This window comes from Leguminivora glycinivorella, chromosome 19 (assembly GCF_023078275.1).
Source record: "Leguminivora glycinivorella isolate SPB_JAAS2020 chromosome 19, LegGlyc_1.1, whole genome shotgun sequence".
In the NCBI taxonomy this organism is placed as follows: domain Eukaryota; kingdom Metazoa; phylum Arthropoda; class Insecta; order Lepidoptera; family Tortricidae; genus Leguminivora; species Leguminivora glycinivorella.
The window spans coordinates 10,026,020-10,043,410 of record NC_062989.1 but is presented as its reverse complement, the minus strand read 5'-3'; the positions used below and the strand labels follow the sequence as shown (position 1 = coordinate 10,043,410).

The following is a 17,391-nucleotide window of genomic DNA, read 5'->3' as shown; positions in this document are numbered from 1 at the left end:
CATAGTAGGATCCGACCGAATTTTACTAGAACCGCTGCTAAACGTTCGTCTGTGTTGTTTCAAAGGGTCCCCCCACATCTAGCGTCTCGCGAGCGTCGCGTCGGGCCAACTGTATGGAAAAAGACGCCGCGTCGACGGCTTTGCCCATACAGTTGGCCCGACGCGACGCTCGCGAGACGCTAGATGTGGGGGGACCCAAAGTGTTGCCACAATGACATTAGCTTCACTGCATCTGTCAAACTGACGTGTAAATATGCGAAAGTCGCGGAACCAATGTAATTTATCATTTATACAAAAATGTGTCGAAAAGTACCATAATAAATGTTCAAATTAGAGTTATCTCAATGATACTCAGTTACATATAGCATACTGTATTTATTTGGAACAAAGTTTTCCAACATTCTAGTCAGAAATGTTCCTGTTGGGCTCAACTTTAGGGTTTGATAGTTTAGACAATTTTTACGTGCAGTTTTTGGCTGAGACTGTATTGTATCTTAGAAGCTTTGCGTTGTATATAAGTTTGTGGGTTTTGGGGTATCTGCTGGTGTGTTGTGTGGTGTATCGGCGGTACGCACGACGGTTACCGACGAGATCACGAGGCGCGCTACGAGCGAAGCGGGTGTTGATTGTAGTAGCACACCCAGATGACGAGTGCATGTTCTTTGGGCCTACGATATTTAGACTGTGCGAGCAAGGCGCAGACGTGTATCTGCTCTGTCTCTCTAATGGTAATCCTTTTTTTGTTATATTGGGGGACACCTTACACAGATCAACCTAGCCCCATACCCTACTTACAGCCATGAAAATATTAATATCCTTGTAGTAATGTATTAGAAATCTTGGATTCAGGTATAGAATCAAATTTAAGACTGATCTGAAAATAATAATCTTGGTTTTATTTTAAATTTATGTCAGATCTAATGTTTTGTTAAAGGTTTACTCCCATAGTTCCGATCACTGGTTATAATAGACTGGTATCTATTAGTATAACTTTTTTAATGTTTTTTTACAGGTAACAATGAGGGCAAGGGCACTATACGGAGTAAAGAGCTATGGCTTGCATGTTCTGAGCTTGGGGTGCTCGATCGGAACATATGCCTCGTCACAGACACACGTCTCCCAGACAACCCGAAGGCTCAATGGCCAGTTACTATCATCGCTAAGCTGATACAGCATCAATTAGAGGCTCTGGACATAGACACACTAGTGTCCTTTGACAGGGGCGGGGTCTCCTCACACCCGAACCATTCGGCAGTATTTTATGCCATAGCTTATATGTTTGTTGAGAAACTTTTGCCTGCCAGTAAGTTTTGTGTATATATTTACTAGTAACATAAACTAAAAAAAAATATTTGCCAAAAAGAGTTACCTACATGTATTTTTTACCTTTGACCACCAGGCCTGTCTCGTGGAGTCAGTCCTATAACTCATGGAGTCAGAACTATACTCTGAATTAGTTACATAGTTTCTTATGACGACCGGTCTGGCCTAGCGCATAGTGACCCTGCCAAGGGCATTTATTTGTGATGAACGCAGATATTTGTTCCTGAGTCATGGATGTTTTCTATGTATATAAGTATTTGTATATTATATTATATATCGTTGCTGAGTACCTGCAACACAAGCCTTCTTGAGCTTACTGTGGGACTCAGTCAATTTATGTAAGAATGTCCTATAATATTTATTTATTTATTTATTATTATTATAGAACAACTTTTAAAGGATTAGGACACCTTTGTTACAATTTTTGACATTTTAGTAGAGCAAGCAGGTGCTTGTGATTTTCTAGGATAATATTTCAAGGGATTAAATATGAAATGGAACTGCAGAAATGTCTATTAAATTTGAGTACATATGTGATAAATTGATCCTTTTTATAATTGATCCTTTTTATAATTGATCTTTTTCTTTTCAGGATGCACAGTATACACATTAGACACTGTAAATATATTAAGAAAATACTGGGGCTTTTTAGATCTTCCACTAAGCTTTATTTTGTCTTCCAAAAGGTAAGCTAATATACATACATACATGCATACATACAATCACGCCTGTATCCCATAAAGGGGTAGGCAGAACACATGAAACTACTAAAGCTTCAGTGCCACTCTTGGCAAATAAGGGGTTGAAAGAAAACGAAACTGTGACATTGCAGTGACAGGTTGCCAGCCTCTCGCCTACGCCACAATTTAACCCATATCCCACAGAATAGAATTTTCAATATAACAATTGAAAATTCTATCTTTATCTATCTACCTCCTTATTCATAAATGTTCACTAAAGTTATCAAGCCGATAAAGTTTGTTTGTCCCTTTCTATCACACCAGTACGTCAGAAAGGGACAAACAAACTTTATCGGCTTGATAACTTTAGTAAATGTTTATGAATTAGGTCAGAACAGTACCACATATCAAACAAAGTAAATAAAAATGGTTATAAGTGGAAATTAAACTTAAAACCTGCATGATAATTTCTAAATAAGTTGTTTTTTACATTTTCGTTTGTTACAAGAAGGTTGACTGGTAGAGAATGCATTGCTTAATGCATGGCATTAAGTTCACCTTTTGTACATTAAGTTGTTCTTTTGTGCAATAAAGTTTAAATTAATAAAAGAATACCATCACAAAATCCTGATTAACTTTTTAACATACTAAGTCCAAAGATCATAAGAATGTAATGCCAACCTAAGATACACTCTAGCTATAATACATGGCGCAACGCACACTCTTCTGAAGTGTGATTCAGCTTAACTTTGTATACTCTTTGTGTCTCAGACTCAGCGAGTGACTCTATTTATACACTTTTACTCATATTCCAGATACTTCCTCCGTTGGACGGAGTCCCGCCGCGTAGTTCGCGCTATGAAGCAACACCGATCCCAGATGGTCTGGTTCCGACACCTGTATGTCATGTTCTCTCGCTATATGATCATCAACACGCTTCGCCGGATCAGCCTGGCCGATATTGAGCTGGAGTTAGAAGTTGATGATTGAAATTTGATGTGCTAACCCTGCTGGGTATAATTTATATGTATACCGCTCAAGACCAAGCAAAGTGGCGTGCTGTTGTATTGCAGGCCAAACTCATTTTGGGTTATCGCGCCAGCCAAGTGAGTAAGGGTACAATTTATGGAGTGATTTTGTTGTTTGTCCATGCTCTGGGGCGGATATCTGCTTTCCATAAGTTTTTTTATTAATGACCAAAGGCAAGAATAGTTATTTGTTATACAAGGGGGCAAAGTTGTATTTTAACGCCGAGTGTGGAATTGAAAAACGAGCAAGTGAAAGGATTCTGTAGTTGAACCACGAGCGAAGCGAGTGGTTCGAGAATAGAATCCTGAACTTGCGAGTTTTTTAACACACGAGAAGTAAAATACATTTGCACCCGAGTGTAACACAAAACTTTTCCCCTCACTGTAGCGAGGAAACTACAACGCAAAAAATGCGTTTATCACTGCTTCCAGTAGTTCCACAGGTGGTTAATCATCTTTATTACTAGATTCACCTACTTTTATCAATTTTAAAGCAGTTAATTTGACTTTGTGCAAGGTCTAATAGCTAGTGACGAATATCTGGGACTATTATCGTTCGCACTACGTCCGGTCGTAGAACTATTTATATGGTAATTTACCTAGATCCGAAGATGACGGAAAGAAATTGGATGACTGAGATCAGATCTAGTGCGTAAATTACCATTTAGATAGTTCTACGGCTACTACGGATCTTATTTTCACGGATTTGGATCGGATTCGGATCGAACTTAGAGCGAAACCGCTCTTACAGGATATTCAGAACTAGGTGTGTCTCTTAACATTTATACCACGTCATCTAGTTGGTATTTTCTATATGAAAAAGATTACAAACTTAGAATGTTTCTTTTATACACAGTAAAAATACTTGGACCGGCCAACCCATTATTTGTGTTATAGATGGCGCTACCAGTAGTACCAGTTCCGCAAATTGCTTCCTCATATTTCTAGATAGTCTTATCAGCTTTTGAAAACTTTTTACACTTTGCTATGAGAGTGAGTTTTACGGAGTCATTGTAAATAAAACTATTAATAAATACAATCTACAGCTTGTATTGCTAAATACTTTAAGCTTGGTCCACAGTCCACACAGGGCGAGGCACCCCGCAAACCAATGGGCTCGCGCGGCAAACGTTCAGTGTAAACGTGCCTCGGTCGAGGCAGCACATACGTTTTGCTCGGCCGCGGCGCGTTTACGTCACACCTCGGACAGTGGCGATCAAATATATGAAAGAAAACGCGTACCTACGCACACAGCCTAAGCACGTGTAGGCGAACGATGCTTGCATGAGTGAGATATGACAGGTCGACTGGTCGCGTTTTTGACAGGCGAGGCAACGGAGAGCGGGTGGGCGGTACGTTCAGCGGGAAGCGAGGAGTGGCCATACTGTACTATAGTACTCTTTATTATACTGTGTCTACGTTGAGTATTTGCCGCGCGAGTAGATTGCTTCGTGGTGTGCCTCGCCCTGTATAGGCCCAGCTAATACGTCGTTTTAAGGTTTGTGGTCAATTGAAGAACCGCCTGTTGTTACGAAGTAATTATTTCTGTTATAATCGTATTCAAAAAAATATGGATGTGTCATATATTCTGCGTGCGTAGCCGAATGCACAAACGCTCACGATAATATCTCTTTCGTAGCTATCTATCTCTATCGCTCTTGCGTATTGGCGACAGAGCCAGACTACCTTTTGCGGCGTTTCGTTTTCGTTTCGCGTCGCAGAAATGCCATTCGGCTACGGGGCCTGAAATCATTAGCTCCGCTATGGAAATCAAGACTAAGTAGTCTTGTGAAATAAACTGTGTAACACATTGTGTTTTTAAATCCTGGTTAACACCTATATAATAATTGGCTGAATAAATATTTAAGTTGGAGTTGCCATATTAAATTGTGAAATAGATTTATTACTGTTAAGATATGTATATAGATAAATAAATTATTGTGTCTTTAGATTTAAGATGATACCTACTCTTTTAATTTGTATTTTTCAAAGTGAATGCAGAGCCTAAGATGGAGTTCGTTCTGTACTATTTTGACCCAAGAAAACTGGCTTTTTAGTAAGCTATTAAACTCAATAATATAATTTCGGAAACAGCTTCCTAAGAGTTAAGCTTACAAACACGCAATAATTTTGTTAATTTTTATATTAATTTTATGTACAATAATTTTATTGCCTACTGCATTTGAAAATTAAAAGATCAAACAATAATATTTGTTTTATTCAAAAATATATATAAGAGAATAGCATTATGTACAGTCGCGTTTAGTTTCATCGACACAATAAACATACTACATACATATAACAATCATACATACAATCACGCCTGTATCCCATAAAGGGGTAGGCAGAGCACATGAAACTATTCAGGTTTCAGCGCCACTCTTGGCAAACAAGGGGTTGAAAGAAAACGAAATACTGTGTAAGTGACATTGCAGTGACAGGTTGCCAGCCCCCTGCCTACGTCACAATTTAACCCATATCCCACAGTCAACTATACTTGTTTATATACCATTAGGTTTACACTATGAGCATTATAAACATGTTTACGCTTTTGTTCGTATAAGGCTCCGCGCACACGGAGGCAACAGTTGCTCGGCGACTTTCGTATTTGTATGAAAAGTTGCGTCGCCTCGTGTGCGCACCTTCATACTAGCCCATAGACCGAGCGACGGAGACAAAACAGTTTTGTCTCCCGTCTGTGGGGGGCCTAACTGAACGCGACTATACCTACCTTTTACCATACAGAACTAACTGAAATAAGTAAACCTACTGATTTTATAATCTATGCTCTACACTAGGAGGTCCTAACTACAATGGAAACAATCCATAACTGGTTAAATTATTTTATTTTCTTGGCCTCAAAATATACATTTTACAACAAATGTTATAATTAATTACATAATACTTACACTTCAATGCGAGAACTCTTCAAAACTTTTAATTTAGCTAAACATTTAAAAATTGACAATTTAGCGCTCTATTACGTACTGAAGTTCCGAGCACCTACTCACAGATAACTAGAAACACTGATGACTCATCCAATTTATTTTCCGTGCTAACTCTAGAAGACAGTATTATATTAACGGTCACGAGAAGCACCCGTCTCTATCTATCAAACGCTGTCGGAAAGAGATGAATATAATATTGAAAATTACGACACGGCCATCCTTACCACACAATGCGACCCTGGATAACTGGAACCACTTACGATAAGCGTAACTAAATCAAAATTGAACATGCATTTCATTGAATTATGCCTAGCACATCAAAGGATGAATACCACTGTTATTTTATATAATAGGCGTTTAAAAAAATAAAAAGATTGTTTCAAGTGTACTTATTTTATTTGGTAACTGCAACAACTAAGTTATAACAATTTGAAAGCAAAGGCTTGAAAATGGGTTGAAATTTTTGGTATATCTAGAGAAAAGTGCGAAATATTCGCGAGTAGCCCGAGTTGGTCCTAACAGTTTCTACCCTATCAAATATTGTCATGGCTTAATAGGGAAGTAAATTTTGTGTTACACATAAAAATCTTCTCTTATCTTGAAGAACAAAATTGTGCTCAACTCCCTTGTACTCGACACATTAAGTACATATTGAATAAAAAAAAAACATTGAAACACAAAAGCTCTATGCGACGCTATAAGCGGGTTGCGATGTCTACTAATAAAAGACTACTCTCAAATATATATCACGCTGTATTTGATGTAAAACTTATACAACACAAGTAAAAAAACTTAATTAAAATAAAGTGCAGTATCAATAAACAAAAGTACTACTTTGGGCGCCCGATTCGAAGGTCTTAGTATCTTTGCAATTAGATTTGTGTCTTGTTTCTTTCTCATGACTTTAGTGAGACAGAGACAAGATGATTTATCTCCCAAAAAACGTATTCTAACCTCAGTACTCGCGACAGCCCCGTAGTTTCAATAATATATATAAGCACGACCACAAAAATGAACGTAACTGAAAATTATACGTTTAAATACAACTGAGTTCATTACCGAAAATATGAAAAATCAAATAAAAAAACAACATAGATCTTATGAATTCTTAAATACATTATTCTTGGCAAATCATTTTTCTATGCATGCACCTGCATAATTAGAAACAACAAGAGAGCTATTTCAATTTATGGAAATAAAGCAGCAAATGAAACTAAATTTAAGTTTATAAAATGTTACCATTAATAGAATCTGGAATGTCACACAAATATTAAAATACTGATTTGTAAACATAACTTACAAATACAAATATACAAGCCATCACAAAGGTGTTGCATTTACAAAGTTCTGAAATAAAATTAAAGTAACAACAACCTGACTTATAACATGCCCACTGCCGCCCCACCCGAATATAAGTTAGTGCGCCGTATACCTTGCAACACCCCATATTATTTAATATCCCACTAATATTTCACTTGAAAGTCATACACACATTTAATTTTAATTTTCTCCCTCGCAAACCCGCACGCCTGCTCTCAAAAAAAAAACAAGTTACCATAGATATTTTTCACATTTTTTTAATTGATGGATGCTGAGGATTCAAATATTTTGGCCTGTGTACTGCGAAAGAAAAAATAAAATCAAAAAATGTGTACAACTCTTGCGCGCTTGTGTCGTCACATAAATTATTGCACAGATTATTTTCTCGTAACGTTAGTGCTGAGACTAAGTGATGCCGAATGACTCAAATAGTGTACATGACATTAAATATACAACTGTCGAACATTATATTTATACAGAGTTTTATATTTTATCATGAGCTCCCTTTACCATCGTTGGTTAACTTTAGAACATGTTGGATATAATCTCTTGAAGCCCACAATAAACACTTGGCAATACCAATTTTCGTTGCGAAGTCCAAAACATCGTCTAGAATTTTATTTTTAATTATTATTAGGTAACGACAACACTACCTGTTAACCACTGACTACATCGACTTATTAGTTATTCATTTAAATAGTTATCTATAACCACATTTCAATGACATTATTTTTCTAATGGTAATCAAACTAATCAAAATGCCGTCGCGTATACTGAGATTGCGAAATGACTTCTAACGAATACTTTAAAAGTAAACAACATTTATATTTAAGTAGATTTTGGATAAAATGTATACAATCTCAGTGGTTCGCGCGGGCAAGGTGAGCGTTCGAAGGAACTCCGACGGGATGTGACGTCAGAAGCCAACGCTTTAGAAAACTTTATTGAAAAGTCGCTTTATTTTGCTTTGAAATAACTAAAGAAGATTCAATCTGAAGAAATATTAAGTACTTACATAAGTTTTCGATTTTAATACTCATGTCATTCAGTTTGTCACTATATTTTTAAGTATTTCATAATATGGAACCAATAAAAAAAACTTGAAATATAGACAGATAGCTCAAGAGAAGTGTAAAATAAGTTTATGTAGAAACAAAACCAAATACCTATACAAATAATTTCCGCATAAAAAATCTCACAACGCAACAGACTTAAATTTCAAGAAAGTTTTCAATAGCGTCATCTTCCGTCGCCAAATTTATTCCGCCGACGGCGCGCACGCGCTCGCGACACGGCCATGCGTACGCTACGGACGCACACCATGCGTACGCATGCGTACCCACAGGTTTACGCACGTATAGCATGCGTGCGAACGGAGATACTCGTATCGCTTGCGTATAGTCAATCCAAAATAGTGTTATTACGTCGACGAAATTATGACGTTTAATAAACCCTTACAGAGACGGGACTATCAAAACGTCGCCGACTCATCTTGGCATGACTCTACGCACAGAGTTACGCGTTAGGCTGTTTTCACATTATCTGATCCGATATCGGAGGTCGGAAGGATTTCAATGGAAAAAAATCCAAGATGACGCCTGTAATGTATGGGATATCGGTCCTACATCCCATATCGGATCCGATAATGTGAAAGCGCACTTACGCACTCACATCATGTGTACGCACCGTGTTACAGCTTGTCAAAAAAAGAGTAGAAATGGAACAATTTTTTTTTATCATAGCAACACTAACTTTTCTTATACAGAAGTGTCAAAATAGTTGCCACATGCAATACGGTTTACCTACATAAGACGGTGGCGCCCCTGTTCTTTTCTACTCTTTTTTTGCCAGGCTGTACGCACGTATCTCTTGCGCACGCACGGAGCTACGCAAGGAGCTACGCAAGTATCGCACGCGTACGCACGGTCTTTCGCACAAACAGCATGCGTAAGCACGGAGGTACGCACTAACATCATACGTACGCACGGAGCTACGCATGTCACGCTTGCATACGCCAGCAATTCCCGAAAAGTTTGTACATTTGGATCACATCTTTGATTTTGATAAAAATTGCTAGACTGATAGAATCCATGATGCTGATCAAGATACCTACACTAGGTTTCCCAAAATGTCCTAGGTCGTTTGTATGAAACTTTCTATAAAAAAAATAATGTGGATTTTTTACATGATTCTAGTTTAAAACGACGTACTAATGATTTGTTAAAGGCCTACGGATGTCGTAACACTATAACTTTTCCCACTCGCGAGACTGCGGACTGTGCGACGTCCATTGACTGCGGTATAAGCAACATTACGCCCGACATTCTATCTGTTACACCGTTGGTTACAGCCATAAGCGACCATACCGCTCAAAGATTCGAGCACGAGACAAAGTCAAATGAGACGGTTGAGCGCCGCTTATTTAGTGCAAATTCATTTCATTCCTTTTATACTGACATTGATAATTATGATTTTAATTTTATTTATAATATTGACCTTGACATTAACTTTAAATTTAATAATTATTTAATATACTGACATACTATATGAATATTCATTTTCCATTTAAGAAGATTAGGTGTAAAAAACATAGCACTGTGCCATGGTTAAATGATGATATAGCAGAATTAATTCGTAAGCACAATGATCTTCACGAAATAAGACGCCAGTATCCTAACAATCCCATATTAACTGATTGTATAGAACACTACTCTTCCGTAATTAAGACCAGAACAATGCACGCCCGTCGAGCTCACACTGAGGGTAGGTTGGCTTCCAGCAACAATAAAGCCAAGGAAATATGGAAGGTTGTAAATGAGGAGATAGGCACAAAAGTAAGATCGAATCACATCAGTTTACGCGATCCGAACACCAACACGGAAGTAAGGAGTACTGAGTTGCCAGACACTTTCAACACACACTTTTTAGGTATAGGGAGCAATCACGCAATACAAAATAACAGGCAGCAATCTATACACTTTCTTAAGAAGCACTTAGAAAGATATGATCCTCCTTCTTACACGCTGCCAGTTGTTACCCGTGATCTGTTGACTAGGACCTTACATTCGATGTTGAAAAAAGAGAACACTGTCGATGCGTTTGACATTTCGCCGAAAATTATTTTATGTTTGTGGCCAGTTGTTGGCGACATACTTGTCACTCTCATAAATATTATTTTTGAAACTGGCACGTATGCTGATGTGCTGAAAAATACGAGAGTCTGTCCAGTGTTCAAAGGAAAGGGTGACAGGTGTGACGTCAACAACTATAGGCCTATTACAATAGTACCCACAATCTCTAAAATGGTACAATCGGTCCTGTCGTCTCACCTTATGAGTCATATAGAATCGAATAACCTACTTACGGAAAACCAATTTGCATACCGACAAAAAATGTCAACAACCACCGCGACGTATAGGATATTCGATTCTATAATGACAGAGTTAGACGATAAGGATAAGATTGCCGCAATACTGTGCGACTTGTCAAAGGCATTTGACGTCATTAGCCACGAATTACTCCTTGAAAAATTGAAAATGTATGGAATCACAGGCACTGCCCATAAACTGTATACCTCATTCTTGTCAGACCGCAAGCAAGTCGTGAAATTACTCACTGACGGCAAGTCAATCCAATCTGATGTGGGATACATAAATATCGGTATTCCTCAGGGTTCGTCCCTCGGAAATACCTTGTTTTTATTATTTGTGAACGACCTACCATCGAATATTGGAGCTGGCTTGCCTGTATTGTTTGCGGATGATACGAATGTATTAGTTGGTGCAAGTACATATGACCAGTTGGCTTTAAAAATTAATGATGCTTGCCACCAATTGCAGTCATGGTTTTCAGCAAATGGTCTCATACTCAATTATTCTAAGTCAAATATAATGTTATTTTCCGGTCGAAAGGTACAACCACCATCATGCATGACTAATTTTCCGATGCCCATGTGTGAACAGAGTAAGTTTTTAGGGTTCCTGATAGACAACACTCTGAATTGGAAGTGCCATGTTGACAATCTTTGTGATCGATTGGGTGGTGCGTCGTTCGCGTTGAGAAAGCTGAAGCCTCTTATCTCCGCAGAAGCCTTAAAGCAGGTGTACTTTGCGCATTTCCACTCTATCATGGCATACGGATCACTGCTCTGGGGAAACTCATCAGATACAATAAGAGTACTTATAATGCAGAAACGCGCAATACGTATACTTGCTGATGTAAGAGACAGGCACCCATGCAGAGAGCTCTTTATTTCTCAACGTATAATGACGCACTACTCACAATATATGTTTGATATACTGTTATTTGTTAAGCAAAATATATCTCAATTTGCTCGCGTTGCCTGTCCGGGCAAACAGCTTCGAGCTACAGGCCGTCTGAGAACAGTCCCCCGTCGCATGGCACTTTCAAAAAAGAACCCGCGTGTCATCGGCCCTACTTACTTCGAACACTTACCTGCCGATCTTAGGAATGAGCCATGTGACGAAGCATTTAAGCGCAAATTGAGAAACCTTTTGTTAGATAACCCTCTGTACTCTGTAAATGAGTACATGGAATTGAATTTGTGATAGCATGCATTTGATTACACTGACTTCGGATTTTATTTCATTTGTTAATTTTATTGTGTTTTGTGTATTTCATTTCTGATTTTATTTCATTTGTTAATTTTATTGTGCTTTGTGTATTTCTCTTTGTAAATGACGATCCTTATTGGGAGAAACTATTCATTTTATTATTTTCAATTCATAATGTAATTTTTGACGATCATGATGAGAAGATAAACATAACTTTGGCATGTAACATATTTATAGTGTAATTTTTATCATGAAATAAAGAAATCTAATCTTTCCTTTTTTTGTTACCGAAAATGTATAGAAATCTGGTAACAAAAAAGGAAGGTTTCATACAAACTACCTAGGCCATTTTGGGAAACCTAGTGGATCTTGCTCAGCATCATGGACTCTATCAGCCTACCAATTTTTATCAAAATCAAAGACGTGATCCAAATGTACAAACTTTTCGGGAATTGCTCGCCACGGAGCTACGCATGTCACGCTTGCGTACGCACGGACTCGCGCACGCACACACGTATAGCACGCGCACGCACGCATATCACGCGCACAGTTTACTCGTTGTCGGCGCGCATGCCGCGCACCTCGCCCTCGCGCCGCAGCCTCTCGAGCTCCTCCTTGGTGCGGTCCTCGATGGCGCGGATGTCGGCCATCGTCATGCCGTGCCAATCGTCCATGGAGCAGAATACTTGTCTGGAATTTCAACAAGAAAACTGTTTTAAAGAGGAAAACAAGGTCTACAGTCTGTATCTTTAGGCATTTAAACAAGTGTAAACAAAATCTACCCTCAAAAGGCTGCTATGCTAATACCCATTTTTTAGCATTAGAGAGAACGTAAAAGCACGAAACACGAGGTCTTTTATATGAGACATTTTTGCCACAACTGTCATTCATCAACTATCAGAATCTTAAAACAGACATTTTAAATAATAAATAAATAAATATTAACTTACAATAATTATACATTTAATTAAAGTATTTGTTTTAATCTGTATTATTTAAATTTTCCTAATTTCGTTCTGGAAAGGTTCTGGAAAACCTAAAGAAGCAGACATTTGGAACTATCGGTTCCTCTTATGGGCTGTCAAATTTGTCAATGGTATTTATTTATGTATACATATTAGGTACGTTATTTTTTGTATTATCGTATAGAATTTTATGATACGAGCACTTATTTTATTACTTTATTATTAATATTCTATTTTGTGCTGTGTGTTTGGTGGCATTCGACTGTGATTACTGCAATGGATCAGCCAGAGACAGGCCTAAGTGGCTTGCAAAAACACCGTCACGTAGTCCTCTGAATGTTAGTTTTACGAATAAATAAATAATCGCTCCATTTTTGCTTAGCAAATAATCAAATGATGCGGTTGTTATACCTACGAGTGCAATTAAAAAAATACCTAATATTGACCTGTTATGTTCTCGTTCTGGTTAAAATTGTTAACATCTAATACTTGTCCTAAGAAGATAGGTTGACGTCGTCATCAGAATTAGAAAGCAGACGACTGCTTCTTTGTTTACCAAATTTCTAATTCTAAAAAAAACGAGGTACAGTTGAGGGCAAATTAAAACATTACACTCATCCCTACTGACTAAATAAGACCAATGGCAGCACCGTGCGCGCCCGCCTCACCCCGCAAGGAAGTTAAAGACTTGTTTACGTTCTTTCAAATACTTAAGGTGATTTCACATCTTCGAATGTGAGGACGGAGCAGGGATCCTGTAAGTAAGAAACGGCCTCCAGAATAAGATTTTCATCTTTTAAAATCAATCGATTTGCCACTTTGTTAATTTAGCGTTCCAGACTACTTGCTTGTTTTTGTAAATACATTTTATTATTCATTAAAATCACGATTTTTGTGATGAATATATACCATACTTAATTACTTAAACCACAGAGTATAGAGACTTTAAATATGAGTTGATTAATTAATACTTGGTTAAGATTGCGTATAGTTATTTGTTGCTTGAATAAACCTAAGAAAGTTCTGGCAGTCAAATAAATATAAAACCATAATGTATTTCTTATAAAATTTACTCACCTATGGAAAATCGTGAACAACCGCCGTTCTGATTTGTGGATGACATTTTCTACTTTGCTCTGTAAAAAACAAAAATAATTGTTTATTGTCAAGCAAACTCTAAAAATAAGTAGTATAAATTATATCTCCGTATGTCTCATTAAACACCATAATGAAGTAGGGAAATAATTAAGAATAAATGTAATTGCAATTATATTGTATAAAAAAATAAAAACAAGAAACCTTAGTCTTCCGTAATGTTAATGAAATATTTATAACAATAATTCAGTTTTTTAACCATCTGATTAAATGACGTATTAATTATCGCAATAGCATCACTAATATCATTAATTACTTGATCATTTGTACTTGGACGAGGTTACCGGAACAGTCTAACAGGAAATAAGATGTGATTATATAAGTGGTCCTTTTTCAATACAAACGTTCTCGGTTTTTTCCTCTCTAGATGTTCGTCGCAGGAGGCGTCCGTACGTCCGTCCATTCGACTTGAACACGGTTGGGTTTTAGTTTACTAATTCAGACAAACTCACCCGTCACAAGCTTGTAGTCATGACCGGCATGACGTCCGCATTCCAATTGGGCCCTACCAGTGACCCTGATCGAGTCAGACTTAGTCGAGAACCTAACAAAGCTCACCTGCAAGCCGAACCACTTGAACTCGGCCGTCACAAGATTGTAGCAAGTCATGACCGGCATGACGTCCGCATTCCAATTGGGCCCTACCAGTGACCCTGATCGAGTCAGACTTAGTCGAGAACCTAACAAAGCTCACCTGCAAGCCGAACCACTTGAACTCGGCCGTCACAAGCTTGTAGCAGGTCATGACCGGCATGACGTCCGCATTCCAATTGGGCCCTACCAGTGACCCTGATCGAGTCAGACTTAGTCGACAACCTAACAAAGCTCACCTGCAAGCCGAACCACTTGAACTCGGCCGTCACAAGCTTGTAGCAGGTCATGACCGGCATGACGTCCGCATTCCAATTGGGCCCTACCAGTGACCCTGATCGAGTCAGACTTAGTCGAGAACCTAACAAAGCTCACCTGCAAGCCGAACCACTTGAACTCGGCCGTCACAAGCTTGTAGCAGGTCATGACCGGCATGACGTTCGCATTCCAATTGGGCCCTACCAGTGACCCTGATCGAGTCAGACTTAGTCGAGAACCTAACAAAGCTCACCTGCAAGCCGAACCACTTGAACTCGGCCGTCACAAGCTTGTAGCAGGTCATGACCGGCATGACGTTCGCATTCCAATTGGGCCCTACCAGTGACCCTGATCGAGTCAGACTTAGTCGAGAACCTAACAAAGCTCACCTGCAAGCCGAACCACTTGAACTCGGCCGTCACAAGCTTGTAGCAGGTCATGACCGGCATGACGTTCGCATTCCAATTGGGCCCTACCAGTGACCCTGATCGAGTCAGACTTAGTCGAGAACCTAACAAAGCTCACCTGCAAGCCGAACCACTTAAACTCGGCCGTCACAAGCTTGTAGCAGGTCATGACCGGCATGACGTTCGCATTCCAATTGGGCCCTACCAGTGACCCTGATCGAGTCAGACTTAGTCGAGAACCTAACAAAGCTCACCTGCAAGCCGAACCACTTGAACTCGGCCGTCACAAGCTTGTAGCAGGTCATGACCGGCTTAACGTCCGCTTTCCAGTTGGGCCCGACCAGCGGGCCGCGACCGGTCTTAACCGACTTGAATTGGTCGGGTCCGTCTCGGCCTTGTAGTCGGCTGACGACAGAGGGTCATTGGCGATGTCGATGTGGACAACTTCTCGGTTTTTTAACTTCTCTGGGGGTAGTTCGTGAACCTGTAATGAATATGTTTTTATGTCAGATCAAAGAGCATCGAGTATACAGAAACTGATTGCCGAAGTAATATTTAGTCATAATCATAATGCATAGACTGCCATCTCTCGACACAGGATTAAGACATTTGGACCTCATTTTTGAAATTTTCACCCATATACTTGATTTTTATTAAAATTGTATATTAGCGCCATCTAGACAAGAATCAACCGAATGTATGGCGCCGTCTGAATCATAATGTTTCCTTATGGTTTTCTGTGGTACGATTTTTTTCTTAGACTTTATTTGTTTTTTACTGACTTATAAAGGTCTTTGGTAAGAATAATTGAAATAATTGAGTGATGTATGATTACGATTTATGGTAATTCCACGAGTTATGTCAAGTCGTAAATCAACCTGAAGTGACATTTTGCGTTGGCTTCAGTAATGTTAATTGATAAGGACATTACTAATAATGAAATCCTTGAGTTCTACCGACTTTAAACCTCAAGGTTTAAATTTACAATATTACAGTTCAGTATTGCAATAATGTCATCTTACGACTAATAGCACACCAAGTAGGATAGAGGTAAATGGAGAACATGTTGCATATGTCAATGAGTACATTTATTTGGGCCAATTTGTTTCCCTCCACAGGCACGTCAAGAAAAAGAGATCGAAAGACGAATTGAAAACGCCTGGAGGAGCTATTGGTCCATGACTCATGGACATATGCATACTCCCTATTCTGACCTACGGGGCACAGACTTGGTTTTTGACTAAAGCTCAGAAGTCCAAACTCGGGGTTTGCCAACGAGCCATGGAGATCAACCAATTTGACACCTAGTATGCTACGCTCCATGGAGCGTAGCATACTAGGTGTCAAATTGGTTGATCGAGTCCGGAACACCACGCTATACGCTCTAAAACTCAAATCGTCGATGTAGCTCGGAAGGTGGCCAAGTTAGAATAGGACTGGGCTGGTCACGTCTGCCGAATGCCTAATGAGTTGTGGGCCAAACTCACTACAGTGTGGGAGGCCGAAAACTCTGATCGGGGATCCGGCAGACCCCGCCGGCGATGGAGGGATGAACTGGACTCCTTCTTGGAGGAATGGTCAGACATAGCACTGGATAGAGATCAGTGGAAAAATTGGGGGGAGGCCTTTGCCCAGCAGTGGGACACGACGGGCTCCATCTTAGCTTATAAAAGTTATACATAAATCAGTATTTGTTGTGTTGCAAGTTGCGATTCACGAATAGGAAGCTAGTTGAAAGTGTACGCAGTAACCTTGCGTAGTTAACGGATAAACTAGAGCAGTGTGGGTAAGGAAATTCAATGCACTATCTATTATATTCAACACGATTCTCGTGGTATGGCGTCATATACGATTATGTTGGCATTCAATAAGTACCTATATTAATGGTTATCTATAGTTACGTTATGTTACTTATGTATTATTTATGGTAGGTATATATTTATGTTTATACATAATATTGGTACCCTAGAGGTAAAGGACATGCTTTCAATTCAGAAGTCACGTATACCGGGGCTGGGGCATTTAACGGCTTTAAAATTATAAACTGAAATAAATGTCATATACAAAGAAAAAGTGACCAAGGCCTCCAAGTGTTCAAAGCTGGATTCGAACCAGCGTCCTCAATTATCGCGACGGATGCCT

At 39.0% G+C, this 17,391-nt stretch overlaps 2 protein-coding genes across 2 annotated transcripts in view; one reads left to right on the top strand and one right to left on the bottom strand.

The window, feature by feature from the left end:
* The first annotated feature begins 217 nt into the window (after positions 1 to 217).
* LOC125236473 (N-acetylglucosaminyl-phosphatidylinositol de-N-acetylase) lies at positions 218 to 3,206 on the top strand. Its single transcript, XM_048143288.1, has 4 exons — positions 218 to 728; positions 1,013 to 1,303; positions 1,916 to 2,009; positions 2,819 to 3,206. The coding sequence occupies exons 1-4, from the start codon at positions 413 to 415 to the stop codon at positions 2,991 to 2,993; spliced, it is 876 nt and encodes a 291-aa protein (XP_047999245.1). The 5' UTR covers positions 218 to 412; the 3' UTR covers positions 2,994 to 3,206.
* Positions 3,207 to 12,226: 9,020 nt separating this feature from the next.
* Positions 12,227 to 17,391, bottom strand: part of LOC125236606 (phosphatidylinositol transfer protein alpha isoform) — a 38,201-nt gene continuing 33,036 nt past the window's right edge. Inside the window, 4 exon segments of the mRNA XM_048143468.1 lie at positions 12,227 to 12,563; positions 13,916 to 13,974; positions 15,504 to 15,625; positions 15,628 to 15,733. Of these exon segments, the coding sequence (XP_047999425.1) occupies positions 12,425 to 12,563; positions 13,916 to 13,974; positions 15,504 to 15,625; positions 15,628 to 15,733 (426 nt within the window). The 3' untranslated portion in view covers positions 12,227 to 12,424.